This window comes from Symphalangus syndactylus, chromosome X (genome assembly GCF_028878055.3).
Source record: "Symphalangus syndactylus isolate Jambi chromosome X, NHGRI_mSymSyn1-v2.1_pri, whole genome shotgun sequence".
NCBI classification, from domain to species: Eukaryota; Metazoa; Chordata; class Mammalia; order Primates; family Hylobatidae; genus Symphalangus; species Symphalangus syndactylus.
This window is the reverse complement of record NC_072447.2, coordinates 153,367,608-153,380,562: the sequence shown is the minus strand read 5'-3', so window position 1 is coordinate 153,380,562 and position 12,955 is coordinate 153,367,608. Positions and strand designations below refer to the sequence as shown.

Below are 12,955 nucleotides of genomic sequence, written 5' to 3'. Positions count from 1 at the left end.
GTTGGACATTTGGGTTGGTTCCAAGTCTTGCTATTGTGAATAGTGCCGCAATAAACATACGTGTGCATGTGTCTTTATAGCAGCATGATTTATAGTCCTTTGGGTTGTGTATATTTGAGGTATATAACATGATATTATGAGATACATATACAACTTGGTAAATAGTTACTGTAGTGAAGCAAGTTAACATATCCATCATTTCACATAATTACCCTTTTTTGTTTGACAAAAACAGCAATATTTCATTTAGCAAAAATTCCAAATATAATACAATGTTATTAGCTATAGTCCTCATGTTTTACATTAGATTGCTAGACTTGTTCATCTTATATATCTGCTACTTTGTATCTTTTACCCTTCATTTAAAAGTGAGCAATTAAGTGGCATTTTAGGATATTCTTAATGTTGTACAACTACCTCCTCTATCCAGTTCCAAAACATTTCCATCACTTCACAGCAAAAATCCCTTACCTATCAAGCAGTTTCTCTCTATTCTTTTATCCTCCCCACCCCAAATAACCACCAACCTACTTTCTGTATCTGTGAATTTATCCTGGATATTTTATATAAATGGAACTGGACAGCATGTAGCCTTTTGTGCCTGGCTTCTTTTGTGTAGCATAATGTTTTGGAGGCACTTCCGTGTTGTAGTGTGTATAAGTACTTCATTCCTTTTTATGGCTAAGTAATACTCCATTGTGTAGACATACCACAATTTTGTTTATCCACTCATCAGTTGATGGACATTTCGTTGTTTCCACCTCTTAGCTTGTGAATAATGTTACTATGAACATGATATATACACATACTTATTTGAATACCTGTTTTAAATTCTTTTCGATATATACCTAGGAGTAGAATTTCTGGTTACTATGGTCATTCTGTTTAACTTTTTGAGGAATTGCCAAATTGTTTTCCACAGTGGCTGAAGCATTTTACATTCCCATCAGTAATGTATGAGGGTTCCAATTTATCTGCATCCTTGCCAACTTGTTTATTTTTTTTTTTTAATGAAAGCCATCCTAGTGGCTGTGAGGTGGGACCTCACTGTGGTTTTCATTTGCATTTCCCTAAAGACTAATGACTAATGATCTCTTTATACATTTATCATATATATGATTTGCAAATTTTCTCCCATTTTGCAGGTTGTCTTTTCACTTTCTTGATAATGTCCTTAGATGCACAAAAATTTTAAATTTTGATTAATGTGTAATTTATCTGTTTTTTCTTTTGTTGCCCATGCTTTGCATGTCATTGCTAAGTATCCATTGCCAAATCAAATGTCATGAAGATTTACCCATATGTTTTCTTCTAAGAGTGGTTTTAGTTCTTATATTTAGATGTTTGGTCCATTTGAGTTAATTTTTGTAGGTGGTGAGAAATAGTGGTCCAGTTTCGTTAGCATATGGTTATCTAGCTGTCTGAGCACCATTTGTTGAAAAGACTGTCCTTTCTCCATTGAATGGTGTTGGCATCCTGTTGAAAATCAATTGACCATAAATATGAAGGTTTACTTCTAGACTCTCAATCCTATAACATTAATCTATATGTGTATCCTTAAGTTAGTTCCACACTATTTTGGTTACTGTAGCTTTGTAGTAAGTTTTGAAATTGAGAGGTGTGACTCCTTCTATTTTGCTCTTTTTTTAAAGATTGATTTGGCTATTTAGGGTCCCATGCAATTCCATATGGATATTAGGATTAGCTTGTCCATTTCTGCACAAAAGGCAATTGGTATTTTGATGGGGATTGCACAGGATCTGCAGATTAATTTGGGAAATATTGCCATTTTAACAGTATTGAGTCTTGTAATCTATGGACGTAGGATTTCATTCCATTAATTTAGGTCTTTAATTTTTTTAACAGTGTGTTGTAACTTTTAGTGTACATGTCTTTATACTTCCTTGGTTAAATTTATTTCTAACAGTTTTATTCTTTTTATTGCTATTATAAATGAAATTATTTTCTTCTTTTGCTCTTTGTATTGATCATTGCTAGTGTATAGAAATACAGCTGATATTCATGTTGATCTTATATCTTGCAACTTTGCTGAACTCATTAGCTTTAATAGTTTTTTTTTATTGGTGTGGATTCTTTAGGGTTTTCTATATATAAAATCATAGCATCTGTGAATAGAGATAGTTGAACTTCTTCCTTTCTAATCTCAAAGAGTTTCTTTCTTTTTCTTGACTAATTACTCTAGTTAGAACTTCCATTACAGTGTTGAATAGGAGTGGTAAGAGTGAACATCCTTGTCTTGTTGCTGATTCTAGGAAAAAAGCTTTTAGTCTTTCACCTTTAAGTATGCTGTCAATTGCAGATTTTTCACAGATGCTCTTTATCAGGTTGAGGAAATTCTCTTTTATTTCTAGGAAGTTAACAGATGAGGCCAAAATAAACCATCTAAATGCTTTTAAAAATCCAATAGAGTAAGCCTAATTATCATTAAAAAGCACATAGAGAGTAGACTCTGATGAAGTAAGCAGAACAAAATGGGAACTTCTCTTCTATTCCTAATTTATTGAATGTTTTTATCATGAAATGGTGGTTGACTTTCGTTAAATGCCTTTTCTGCATCTATGGAGGTAATCTTGTTTTTTTTTTTTTTCTCCTTCCATTCTATTAATATGGGATAGTACATTGATTGATTTTACTATGTTGAACTACTCTTACATTCCTGAGATAAGCCCCTCTTGGTCGTGGTCAGTCCTAATATGGTGCTGGATTTGGTTTGCTAGTATTTTATTGAGGATTTTTGCTTCTACATTCATAAGAGGATTTTTGCTTCTACATTCATAACTACATTCTGTAGTTTTTATGTGTATTTGTCTGACTTCAGTATTAACATACTACTGGCTTCATAGAATGAGTTAGGAAGTGTTCTCTTCTCTTAGTTTGTTTGTTTATTTACTTATTTGAAGAGTTTGAGTTAATTGGTGTTGGTTCTTTTTTAAATGTTTGGTAGAATTCAGCAATTAAGACTTCTGGTTCCAGAATTTTATTTGTGGGAAGTTTTTGGTTACTGACTCAATCTCTTGCTGTAAGTCTAGTCAGATTTTCTATTTCTTCTCAAGTCAGTTTAGGTAGTTGTGTTTTAATAGGAAGTTATCTGAATCATATAGGTTATTGAATTTATTTGGGTTATAATTGTTCAAGATATTCCTTTATAATTTTTTATTTCTCTAAGGTTGGTAGTAATGTCCTCTCATTCCTGAAATTAGCGATTTGGGTCTTCTCTCTCTTTATCTTGGTAAGTCTGCTACAGTTTATCAATTTTGTTGATCTTAAGAGATCTTTCCTCTTTTGTTCTTTATTTTTCTCTTCTCTCTTTCATTTTATTTCTGCTATAATCTTTGGAGTTTTCTTCCTCTGCCTGCTTTAGGTTTAGTTTCCTCTTCTTTTTCTAGTTACTCTTTAAAATTGTTATGTAGGTTTTATTTTATAATAATGAACTTAACTCTGCAATCCAGCTAGACATGGAAGGGAATAAGGAATATATGGAACCCAAAGAGCTTCAGTGAGTGTACAAAGATTATAGGATATTAAGAGCAAATGGGATTGAGGGGTACTCTCTTGAGCTACAGAAGAAATAGTCTGGTGGTTAAGATAAAACAGGTCAAATTTATTAGAGTTGTCCATATTTGGCAATGGTGATCTTCTTGCTGGTCTTGCCATTCCTGGACCCAAAGTGCTCCATGGCTTCTGTGGCATTCATGGCCTCTTTGACCTTGCCAAAGACCACATACCTGCCATTCAACCACTCAGTCTTGGCAGTGGGGATGGAAAACTGGGAACCATTTGTATTTGGTCTACCATTTGCTGTGGGCAAGATGCCAGGACTTGTATGCTTCAGGTTGAAGTTCTCATCATCAAGTTTCTCCTGGTAGTTAGATTTGCCACCATTACTATTACGGCATATGAAGTCCCCACCCTAGCACATAAACCCTGGAGTAATTCTAGGAAAGTAAGAACCCTTATAACCAAATCCTTTCTCTCCAGTGCTCAGAGCATGAAAGTTTCCTGCTGTCTTTGGAACTTGTCTGCAAACAGTTTGAAGGAGACCTGGCCCAAGGACTCACCTTAGACTGTGCCGGTGTCGAAGAACACAGTGGACTTGACCAGGGTTGACGATGGCAGTGTCTGCAAAGCCTTCGTTTTCTAGTTTATTAATGTGAAAATTTAGGTTATCAATTTGAGATCTTTCTCTTTTTTTAATGTAGGCATTTACAGCTATAAATTTCCCCCTGAGCACTGCTTTCAGTGTAACACATAAGTTTTGGTATGTTGTGTTTTCATTTTCATTGATCTCAAAGTATTTCATAATTTCCCTTGTGTGTTTTTTTTTTTTTGACCTATTGGTTGTTTAGGAGTGTGCTCTTTAATTTCCATATAATTGTGAATTTTCCAAATACCCTTCTGAAACTGATCTCTACTTTCATTCTGTTGTGCTGAAGAACATAATTTGTTTGTGCTGAAGAGCATAATTTGTATGGCTTCAGTCTTTTTAAGTTTACTGAGATTTATTTTGTAACCTACATGTGGTCTACCTTGAAGAATGTTTCACATGCACTTGAGTAGAATGTGTATTTTGCTGTTGGGTGGTGTGTTCTATAGGTGTCTGTTAGGTCTAGTTGGTTTATAAAGTTGTTCAAGTCATATATATATCTGCCTAATTGTTTCTTCTGTGATTGAAAAGAAGATATTGAAATTTCCAACTATTTTTGTTAAGTCATCTGTTCTCTTCAATTTTGTAATTTTTTGCTTCATTTATTTTGGGGCTGTGTTGTTAGGTGCATATGTATTTAAAATTATCATGTCTTCCTCTTGGGTTGCTCTTTCATCATTATAAATAATTATAAATTGTCACTCTTTGACTCCATTAACAATTTTTGTTATAATGTAAATCTTATCTGATATTAGGATAGCTACTCCAGCTCTCTTATGGTTATTGTTTGCATAGTATATCTTCTTCCATTCTTTTGCTTTCACCTTATGTTTTTTAGAGATGGGGTCTTGCTTTGTTGCCCAGGCTGGAGTGCAGTGGCTATTCACAGGCATGATCATAGTGCACTATAGCCTCAAACTTATGGGCTTAAGCAATTCTCCTCCCTGATACTCCCAAGTAGCTAAGACTACAGGCACATGACACTACACCTGACCTCAACTTATTTCTATTTTTGCTGTTTGTTTTCTGAATAATCAATAATTATTGAGTACTTGTTGTGTTCAAAGCTAAACCTGTTTCACCTTTGCCTTTCCCATTCCTTAAATCTTTTTCTCTGATATTTCCAATAGTGAGAATATGTGCAACAGTCTTGATGTTTATGAAAAGAAGCTATTGGAAAAACCTCATGCACATTGTATAATTTGTGAAAGTTGTCTACAATTTTAAAGGAATATGGTTGAGCTCAAAAGACCTAATATTTCCAATAGTAACCACACTTATATAAAATATTGTGTGTGTGTGTTGTAACCACTTTCAGTTTATGAAATACTCCCATATTCCACTAGGAATGTAACCTCAGTCTATCCCTCAGCAGGATTATCTATGTTTAAAGTGCCAGGTTGATAGTTGTGGAGCCAAGGCTTGGAGCCCTCAAGGATCATGCTCAGGCTGTGGAACTGCCTGGACCATGTGTCATCTCCAGCAGATCTGGGCACGAGCCCAGGTTCACTAATCACCAGGTCACATGTGAGACCATGTCCACCTCACCACCCTCAGCCTCTAAAGAAAAGTGAGCAGAACTCATCTCATTTAAACCTATATCATTTTGTCATCTTTTTCAGTGTGATTCTCTGGAGCTCCTAGCTAGAGGGGACTCAAGGACCAAGACAAGGATATTCTACTCACAGTGTGACTTCCCCAAGTCATAAAGTAGCTGCTGTGTTTTGTTACTAAACATGCTCCCCTTGCTGTCCTCCCTCTCCCTTTTAGAGCCATGGGACCACACCACCACCACCACAACCAATAGGCCAGGAACCACCAGAGCTCCGGCAAAACCTCCAGGTAATGTGGCTGCCTTAAGGAGGGCAGTGAGGAAGGGCCCTGTGGAGTTCCCTCTGGGGTAGGATGCAAGTGAACTACCTATAGTTTTAAGCCCCATGTGTGCAGAAACAATCAAGGCGTCCACGTGAACACCGAGTTTAACTTAATAGAGTACATACCTGGCTGATCACTATGCCTTCTGTGTTTTTTATGAAAAGTCCTGCCTGGGAAAATTTCAAGACGAAAATGCATTTGGACTTCTTCCCCTTTTTAGCCATTTCAGTTTCTAAAATCAGGGAAAATGTAATTGTTAGGTTTTATGAAGCAGATCAAGCATTTTCTTTAGGCAGATGGAACATTTTGGAATGGCATTTATTTTACAGTGTCATCTTTCAGTAAAGGATTTTGGGACTTGGTTCTTCTTAACAACTCTTTCCTGTTGTCACTTGACCCTTTCTTCAGATGGGCCACTTTACCATTTAGACATCTTCACTGATGTAAAGAAAAATGTGACTGTGTGGCTGGGATCCCAGTCATTGCTCCCATCCAGCAACTTGTTACCAGTAGTCGGGGGCATGATAATACGTTCTGTGCAGTAGAGAGCTACCTTTCTTCCGAAGAGACACTGATGATGCAAGAAAGTCACTGCTGCTTTATGATTTGCCCTCATTTCTTCACATTTCCACATTCAAAGGGGTGCTTCATGACCACATGACCTCTCCCTTTTGGTTGTCCTGTTTATGGACTCTGTGTACCTGGTTTTGAATTTTGGGTTAATACCTACAGTCAGTAAGTATATTGTTAAAATGGTCCGACTGCTAGCCTAAGCAGAAAATACCTAGGAATATAAATTAATTGAAAAACTGGTGGTATACTGCAAAGTCAGAAAGTAGTAACTTTTTCTATCCTGCAGATATTTTCATTATCAATGTCTGTACACAGAATCAGATTCCAATATAAGTCTCTTTGTCTTAACCCATTGTTGGTACTGATCAGTTGAACCCATGGGCATTTTGCTTATTTTGGAATCTTGTACCCAGTTGTTAATCAGTTGGCTGTTTCCTTTATGTTTTGGGGCCCACTGAAGGTGGTGGATTGGACTTGGCTGATGCTTTGGATGGTCAAGATGATGGCCGCAGGAAACCGGGTATAGGAGGAAGAGGTAAGTCCTTGCTGGTTGAAACTACTACAGGATTCTGTCTCATTAATTACAACATCCCACAGAGCCAGAGTCAGTCTGGGCTTGGCAGAGCTGGAGGCACTTCAAGCCAGTGGAGAACCCTGTAACAGTAGTTCTCAAACCTTTTTTGTCTCAGGACTCCCCAAATCATTGAGATCTCAAGAGATTTTTGTTTATGTGGATCACGTTTACCAATGCTCATCATCTTAGAATTTAAAACTGAAAGACTTTATTAATCTAAAATGAACAACACTAAACCCATACATTTAACATAAATAACATTTTTATGAGAAATAACTATGCTTGTCAAGACAAAACTTATATTGAGGAGAGCGGCCTGCTGTTACATTTTTGCAGATTTCTCTCATGTCTGGCTGGATGGAAGCAGCTGGATTCTCACAGGCACTTTATTCCATCGTAAGATGTTGTTTTGGTTGAAGTATATGAAGGAAATCTGGCCTCACACCCATATGCAGTGGGGAAAGGGAGGAATATTTTCACAGACTTTTCAGATCCTTGTGGATAATCTTCTAGGATAGGACACCAAAACTTGGCCCCAACAAAAGCGGTTGTTTCTTACAGGTTAAGCGTAGTGTGGAGTGTGAAACTCTATCAGTGAACTTTCCACACTTGCTTCCGTGGGACTGTCTTGTCCTTTCAATGGATCTTTTACCCATTCATGGTTTTGTAACATTGCGTGTTGGTCATTTGGAAAGTATTAGTGCCTTGAGGTTTTTCGAGCTTCCAAGTAATGCCATGCGTCATTGTGTAAAACTGAAAGTCATATTTGTTCATATCATCACCCATCTCATTTGAAAAAAATATGCATTGGGGAAACTGTTAAACTCACAGTGGTAGAAAAAGATGTTTTTGAAGTTCTAACTTTTCCTTGAAATCTTATCATTGGCAACAAATACCATGAGTGGGTTTATTTAAATTGACAGGCTCATTCATTTTCAAGAAAACATCTAACAGATATTAAAGTTGGCAAAACCATAGTTGGTTTTAAAAAATCTTTAAATATTGATTAATTACTCTTCAATTCACTTTTTCAAGGAAAAAAATCTTCTTTGAGAGGAATGGCTCATACTGGTCAGAATGGAAATAATCACATAAAGTTGTTTTTTTCATGTCAACTTTTGTATTTCCATGTGCCACATAAATGCTTGAAATGTACTTCCTGTTTTGTTAGAAAATATTAAAAGATCATGCTCTAATACAATTAAAAAATTTTCAACTTCCTCATGTTAGTTTTCCAGTGCTGCTGAACATACTATCATAAACTTAGTAGCTTAAAACAATGTTCAGTTATTTTCTAGGTTTCCCTGTGCTACTGAAGTTCAGCCATTTAAGTGTCAAAACTTTTTTGACAAAATGACCCTTGATTCTCAACTTTTTCTTTACCTACTTTTTAAAAATTAAACTTTCATTTTTAGATAATCATAGATTCATGTGTAGTTGTAAGAAATAATAGAGAAGGACCCCTTGTACCCTTCACCCAGTTTCCCCTAATAGCAACATCTTGAAAATTGTACTCTATCATAGCCATATATTGACATAGATATAATCTATGCATTTATTCAAATTTCCTAGTTTTATTTACACTCACATGTGTGTGTGTCTTCTCTGCAATTTTATCATGTGTGTAGGTTTGTGTATCTATCATCACAGTCAGATACAAACAGTTCCATCGCCATAAGTATCCCATGATTACATTTTATAATCACACCCACCTTCCTACAGTTTTATTTCCCCTTCCTCATCCCTTTCCTAACCCCTGGCAACCATTGATCTGTTTTCCATTTGTAAAATGTTGTCATTTCATGACATTCAGTTTTTTGGGGGGGGGGGCAAAAAAAGAAAAGTTGTATTTCAAAAATGTTGTGTAAATGTAATTATAAAGTAGATAACCCTTTGGAATTGGCTTTTTTCATGTATAATTCAGTTGGCATCCATTCATATTGTTGGATGTATCAATTGCTCATTCATTCTTATTGCCAAGGAGTATTCCATGGGATGGATATACCACAGTTTGTTTACTTGATGTATTGAAGCCAGTTTTTGGCTATTATGAACAAGGCTGCTGTAAACTGTCATGTATAGTATTTTTGTGTGAACATAAATTTTTCTTTCTTTATGAATAAATGCCCAAGAGTGCAATGACTGGATCACATGGTAGTTACATGTTTAGTTTTATAAGAAATGATCAGTTTTCCATGAAGATTGTAACATTTTGCAATCCCTAATGCATTGTGTCATTGCCATTTTCTCTGTATCTTCACCAGTATTTGGTGCTATCACTATTTCCATTTTAGCCATTTTAAAAGTGTGTGGTAATATCTTATTGTGGTTTAGTTTGCATTTCTCTGGCTAATGATATTGAACACCTTTTCATGTATTTGTTTGCCATCTGTATATCCTATTCAGTGGAATGTTTGTTCATGTTTTTGGTCCATTTTCTAATTAGATTTTTTGTTTTTCTTACTATTGAGTTTGAGAGTTCCTTAAATATTGTAGACATTTGTCCTTAGTCAGATATATGGTTTGCAAATATTTTCTTTCATTCTGTTGCTTGTCTTTTTATCCTCTTAACAGAGTCCTTTGCAGAAGTTTTAGATTTTGATGATGTTCAGTTTGTCAATTTTTCCTTTTATTGATCGTACTTTTTTTTTTTTTTTTCCCAAGACAGGGTCTCACTCTGTTACCCAGGCTGCAGTGCAGTGGCATGATCGTGGTTCACTGCAGCCTTGACCTCCTGGGCTCAAGTGATCCTCCCACCTCAGCTTCCCAAGTAGCTGGGAGTATAGTTGCGCACCACCACGCTTGGCTAATTTTTGTATTTTTTGCAGAGATAGGGTCTCACTATGTTGCCCAGGCTGATCTTAAACTCTGGGCTCAAGCCATTTACCCACCTTAGCCTCCCAAAGTGCTAGGATTACAGGCATGAGCCACTGCAGTCGGCCTGGATCATGCTTTTGATGCCAAGTCTAAGAACTCTTTGCCTATACCTAGGTTTTATAGATTTTCTCCTATGTTTTTTTTTTCCTTAAACTTCACTTGCTTGCCTGTGAATGTCTAATTGTTCTAGGACCATTTGTTAAAAAGACTATCTGCCTGTTGAATTGCTTTTGAGCCTTAAAAAAATCATTTGGAATATAACTGTTTTTGTTGCACTTGGTATCCTTATATTTTGTTGAGGATTTTTGCATCTATATTACTAACAGAAATAGGTTTGTAGTTTTTCTTGTGATGTCTTTGTCTGGTTTTGATATCAGTGCACTACTAATTTCATTGGAATATTTAGGTAGTGTTGTCTCCTCTTATTTTCTGGAAGAGTTACGGAAGAATTGCTGTTAATTATTTAAATATTTTATAGAATTTATCAGTGAAAGCATTTGACTCTGGGCTTTTCTTTTGGGGAAGTTTTTTGTATTAATTCTATCTATTATAAGTCTATTCAGATTTTCCATTTCCTTTTTAAAATTTTATTTTATTTTTGATGCTCTACACCTTTAGAGAATCTTCTCTAGTAACAAACTATAGAAATGACCCCTGAAAGTAGTCTTAAGTCTCTTTTATTGCAGTCATCTTCGTGGGCGTGAAGTGGTGTCTTACTGTCTTATTGTGGTTTTGATGTGCATTTCCCTAATGCTAATGAAATCAAGCATCTTTTCATGTGCTTTATTGAATATTGTTTATGTTTTTTGGAGAAATGTCTATTCAAATCCTTTGTCCATTTTAAATTGGGTTATTGTGTTTTTATTGGTGAGTTTCAGTTTTATTTTTATTTTGTTTAATTTAATAGAGACAGGGTCTCACCATGTTGTCTAGGCTGGTATCAAACTCCTGCGCTCAGGTGATCCTCCTGCCTCGGCCTCCCAAAGTGCTGGGATTACAGGCATGAGCCACCACGCCTGGCCAGATTTTCTATTTCTTCTTGGGTCAGCTTCAGTAGTTTGTATCTTTCTAGGAATTTGTCCATTTCATCTAGGCTGCCCAATTTATTGGCATACTTTTGTCAATGATAGTCCCTTAAAATCCTTTTTATTTCTATTAGGTCATTAGTGATATCCTCTCTTTCATTTCTCATTTCAGTAATGAGTCTTCTCTCCTTTTCTTTGTCAGTCTTGCTAAAGGTTTGTCAATTTTGTTGATCTTTTCAAAAACCATCTTTTGTTTTTATAGACTTTATTGTTCTGTTATTTATTTCATTTTTTTCTACTTTCATATATTTTTCTTCTACTCTCATCTTTTTTTCTTCCTTCAATCTGCTTGCTCTGTGTTTGGTTTCCATTTTCTGGTTTCTAAGGTGAAAGGTTAGGCTACTGATTACAAATCTTTCTCCTTTTTTAATATAGGCCTTTGCAGTAGTAAATTTGCTTCTAAACATGGCTGTTGCTGTATCTCATAAGTTTTTGTGGATTGTGTTTTTGTTTACATTCTTCTCAAAGTTAAAATTTCCCTTCTGATTTCTTATTCGACCTATTGGTTATTTTGGTGTGTGTTGTTTAGTTTCCACATATTTGTGAATTTCCCTAATTTATTTCTGTCATTGATTTCCAATTATGATTGGAGAGCATACTTTCTTTGATTTTAATTCTTTAAAATCTATTAAGGCTTGTTTTGTGGCATATCAGAAGGTCTATCCAGGAGAATGTTCCCAGTGAATTTGAGTGGAATGCAAATTCTGCTGTTGTTGGGTGGAATGTTCTCTATATGTCACTTCAATTTTGATAGTTATTGTGTTGGTCAGTTGTACATCTTTGCTGAACTTTTTGTCCACTAATCCAATTAATGATGGCAATAGGGTATTGAATTTCCCCAATGATAATTATGGATTTGTTTCTCCCTTTAGCTCTATCAACTTTTGTTTCATATATTTTGAGTCTCTGTTTTTTATACATCCAAATTTAGGATCATTATGTCTTCCTAGTGGATTGATTCTTTTATCATTGTGTTATGTTACTCTTTTTGTCTAAAATATTTTCCTAGCTATGACATCTCATTTATCTGATATTAATATAACCACTCCCACTTTCTCTTTTTTTTTTAATTAATGTTCAAATGCACATTTAGACATCAAAATTGGAAAGTTATTGTTTAAGGTTAAGTAACATCAGTGACCTTTCCCTATTCATTACTATTGAACCCCATTGGACTATTTTATCTTATGAGTGGATCTTTTGTCCATTCACCATTTTGTAACATCCTGTACAGGTTGTTTGGAAAATATTGATGCCCTGAGTGAGTTGCGTTGTTTCTGAATGATGACACTTTTCCTTATCCAATACTCAAAACTCATGTTTGCTAATATCACCACCAGTCTCATGGTTGAGCTCTAATAAAATTATTTTTCTGCTCTTTGATATTTATTTTGTATTGCTTTATAACATGTTACCATAAAATTAGCAAGTTAAAATAGTATTCATTCACTCTCATAATTTCCCTGGGTCAGGAGTATGGGTCCTATGTAGCTGGGTCCTCTGCTCAGTGTCTTATACAAGCTTGCAATTCAGATATCATCTGAGGCTAGGGATCTTGTCTGAAGTTTGATATTATATTACTTCATATTGCTTTTGTAATGAGTTACCATGAACTTGATTGCTTAAACAACACAAACTTGTTATTTTATAATCATTGAGGTCAGAAATCCAAAATTGGGTCTTCCTGGGCTAAAATCAAGGTGCTAGCCAGGCTCCATTCCTTTTGGAGACTCTGGAGGAGAATTTATTTCCTTGCCTTTTCCTGCTTATAGAGGCCACCTGCATTTCTTGGCTTGTGGTTACTTC

General features: G+C 35.5%; 1 protein-coding gene and 1 pseudogene across 12 annotated transcripts in view; one reads left to right on the top strand and one right to left on the bottom strand.

Moving 5' to 3' along the window:
* The window catches only part of CD99L2 (CD99 molecule like 2), a 126,451-nt gene that overhangs the window by 70,678 nt on the left and 42,818 nt on the right, over nt 1–12,955 (top strand). For 8 of the 12 annotated variants that reach the window (XM_063635326.1, XM_055267140.2, XM_055267139.2 and 5 more), the window contains exons 3-4: nt 5,936–6,007; nt 7,074–7,148. The exons of 3 other annotated variants lie outside the window; for them this stretch is intronic. In XM_063635326.1, coding sequence (XP_063491396.1) covers nt 5,936–6,007; nt 7,074–7,148 — 147 coding nt within the window. Of the gene's footprint in view, nt 1–5,935; nt 6,008–7,037; nt 7,149–12,955 lie in introns of all 12 variants that reach the window. One more of the 12 variants, XM_055267138.2, reaches the window with a different exon arrangement.
* On the bottom strand, nt 10,624–10,732 carry LOC129476651 (uncharacterized; annotated as a pseudogene).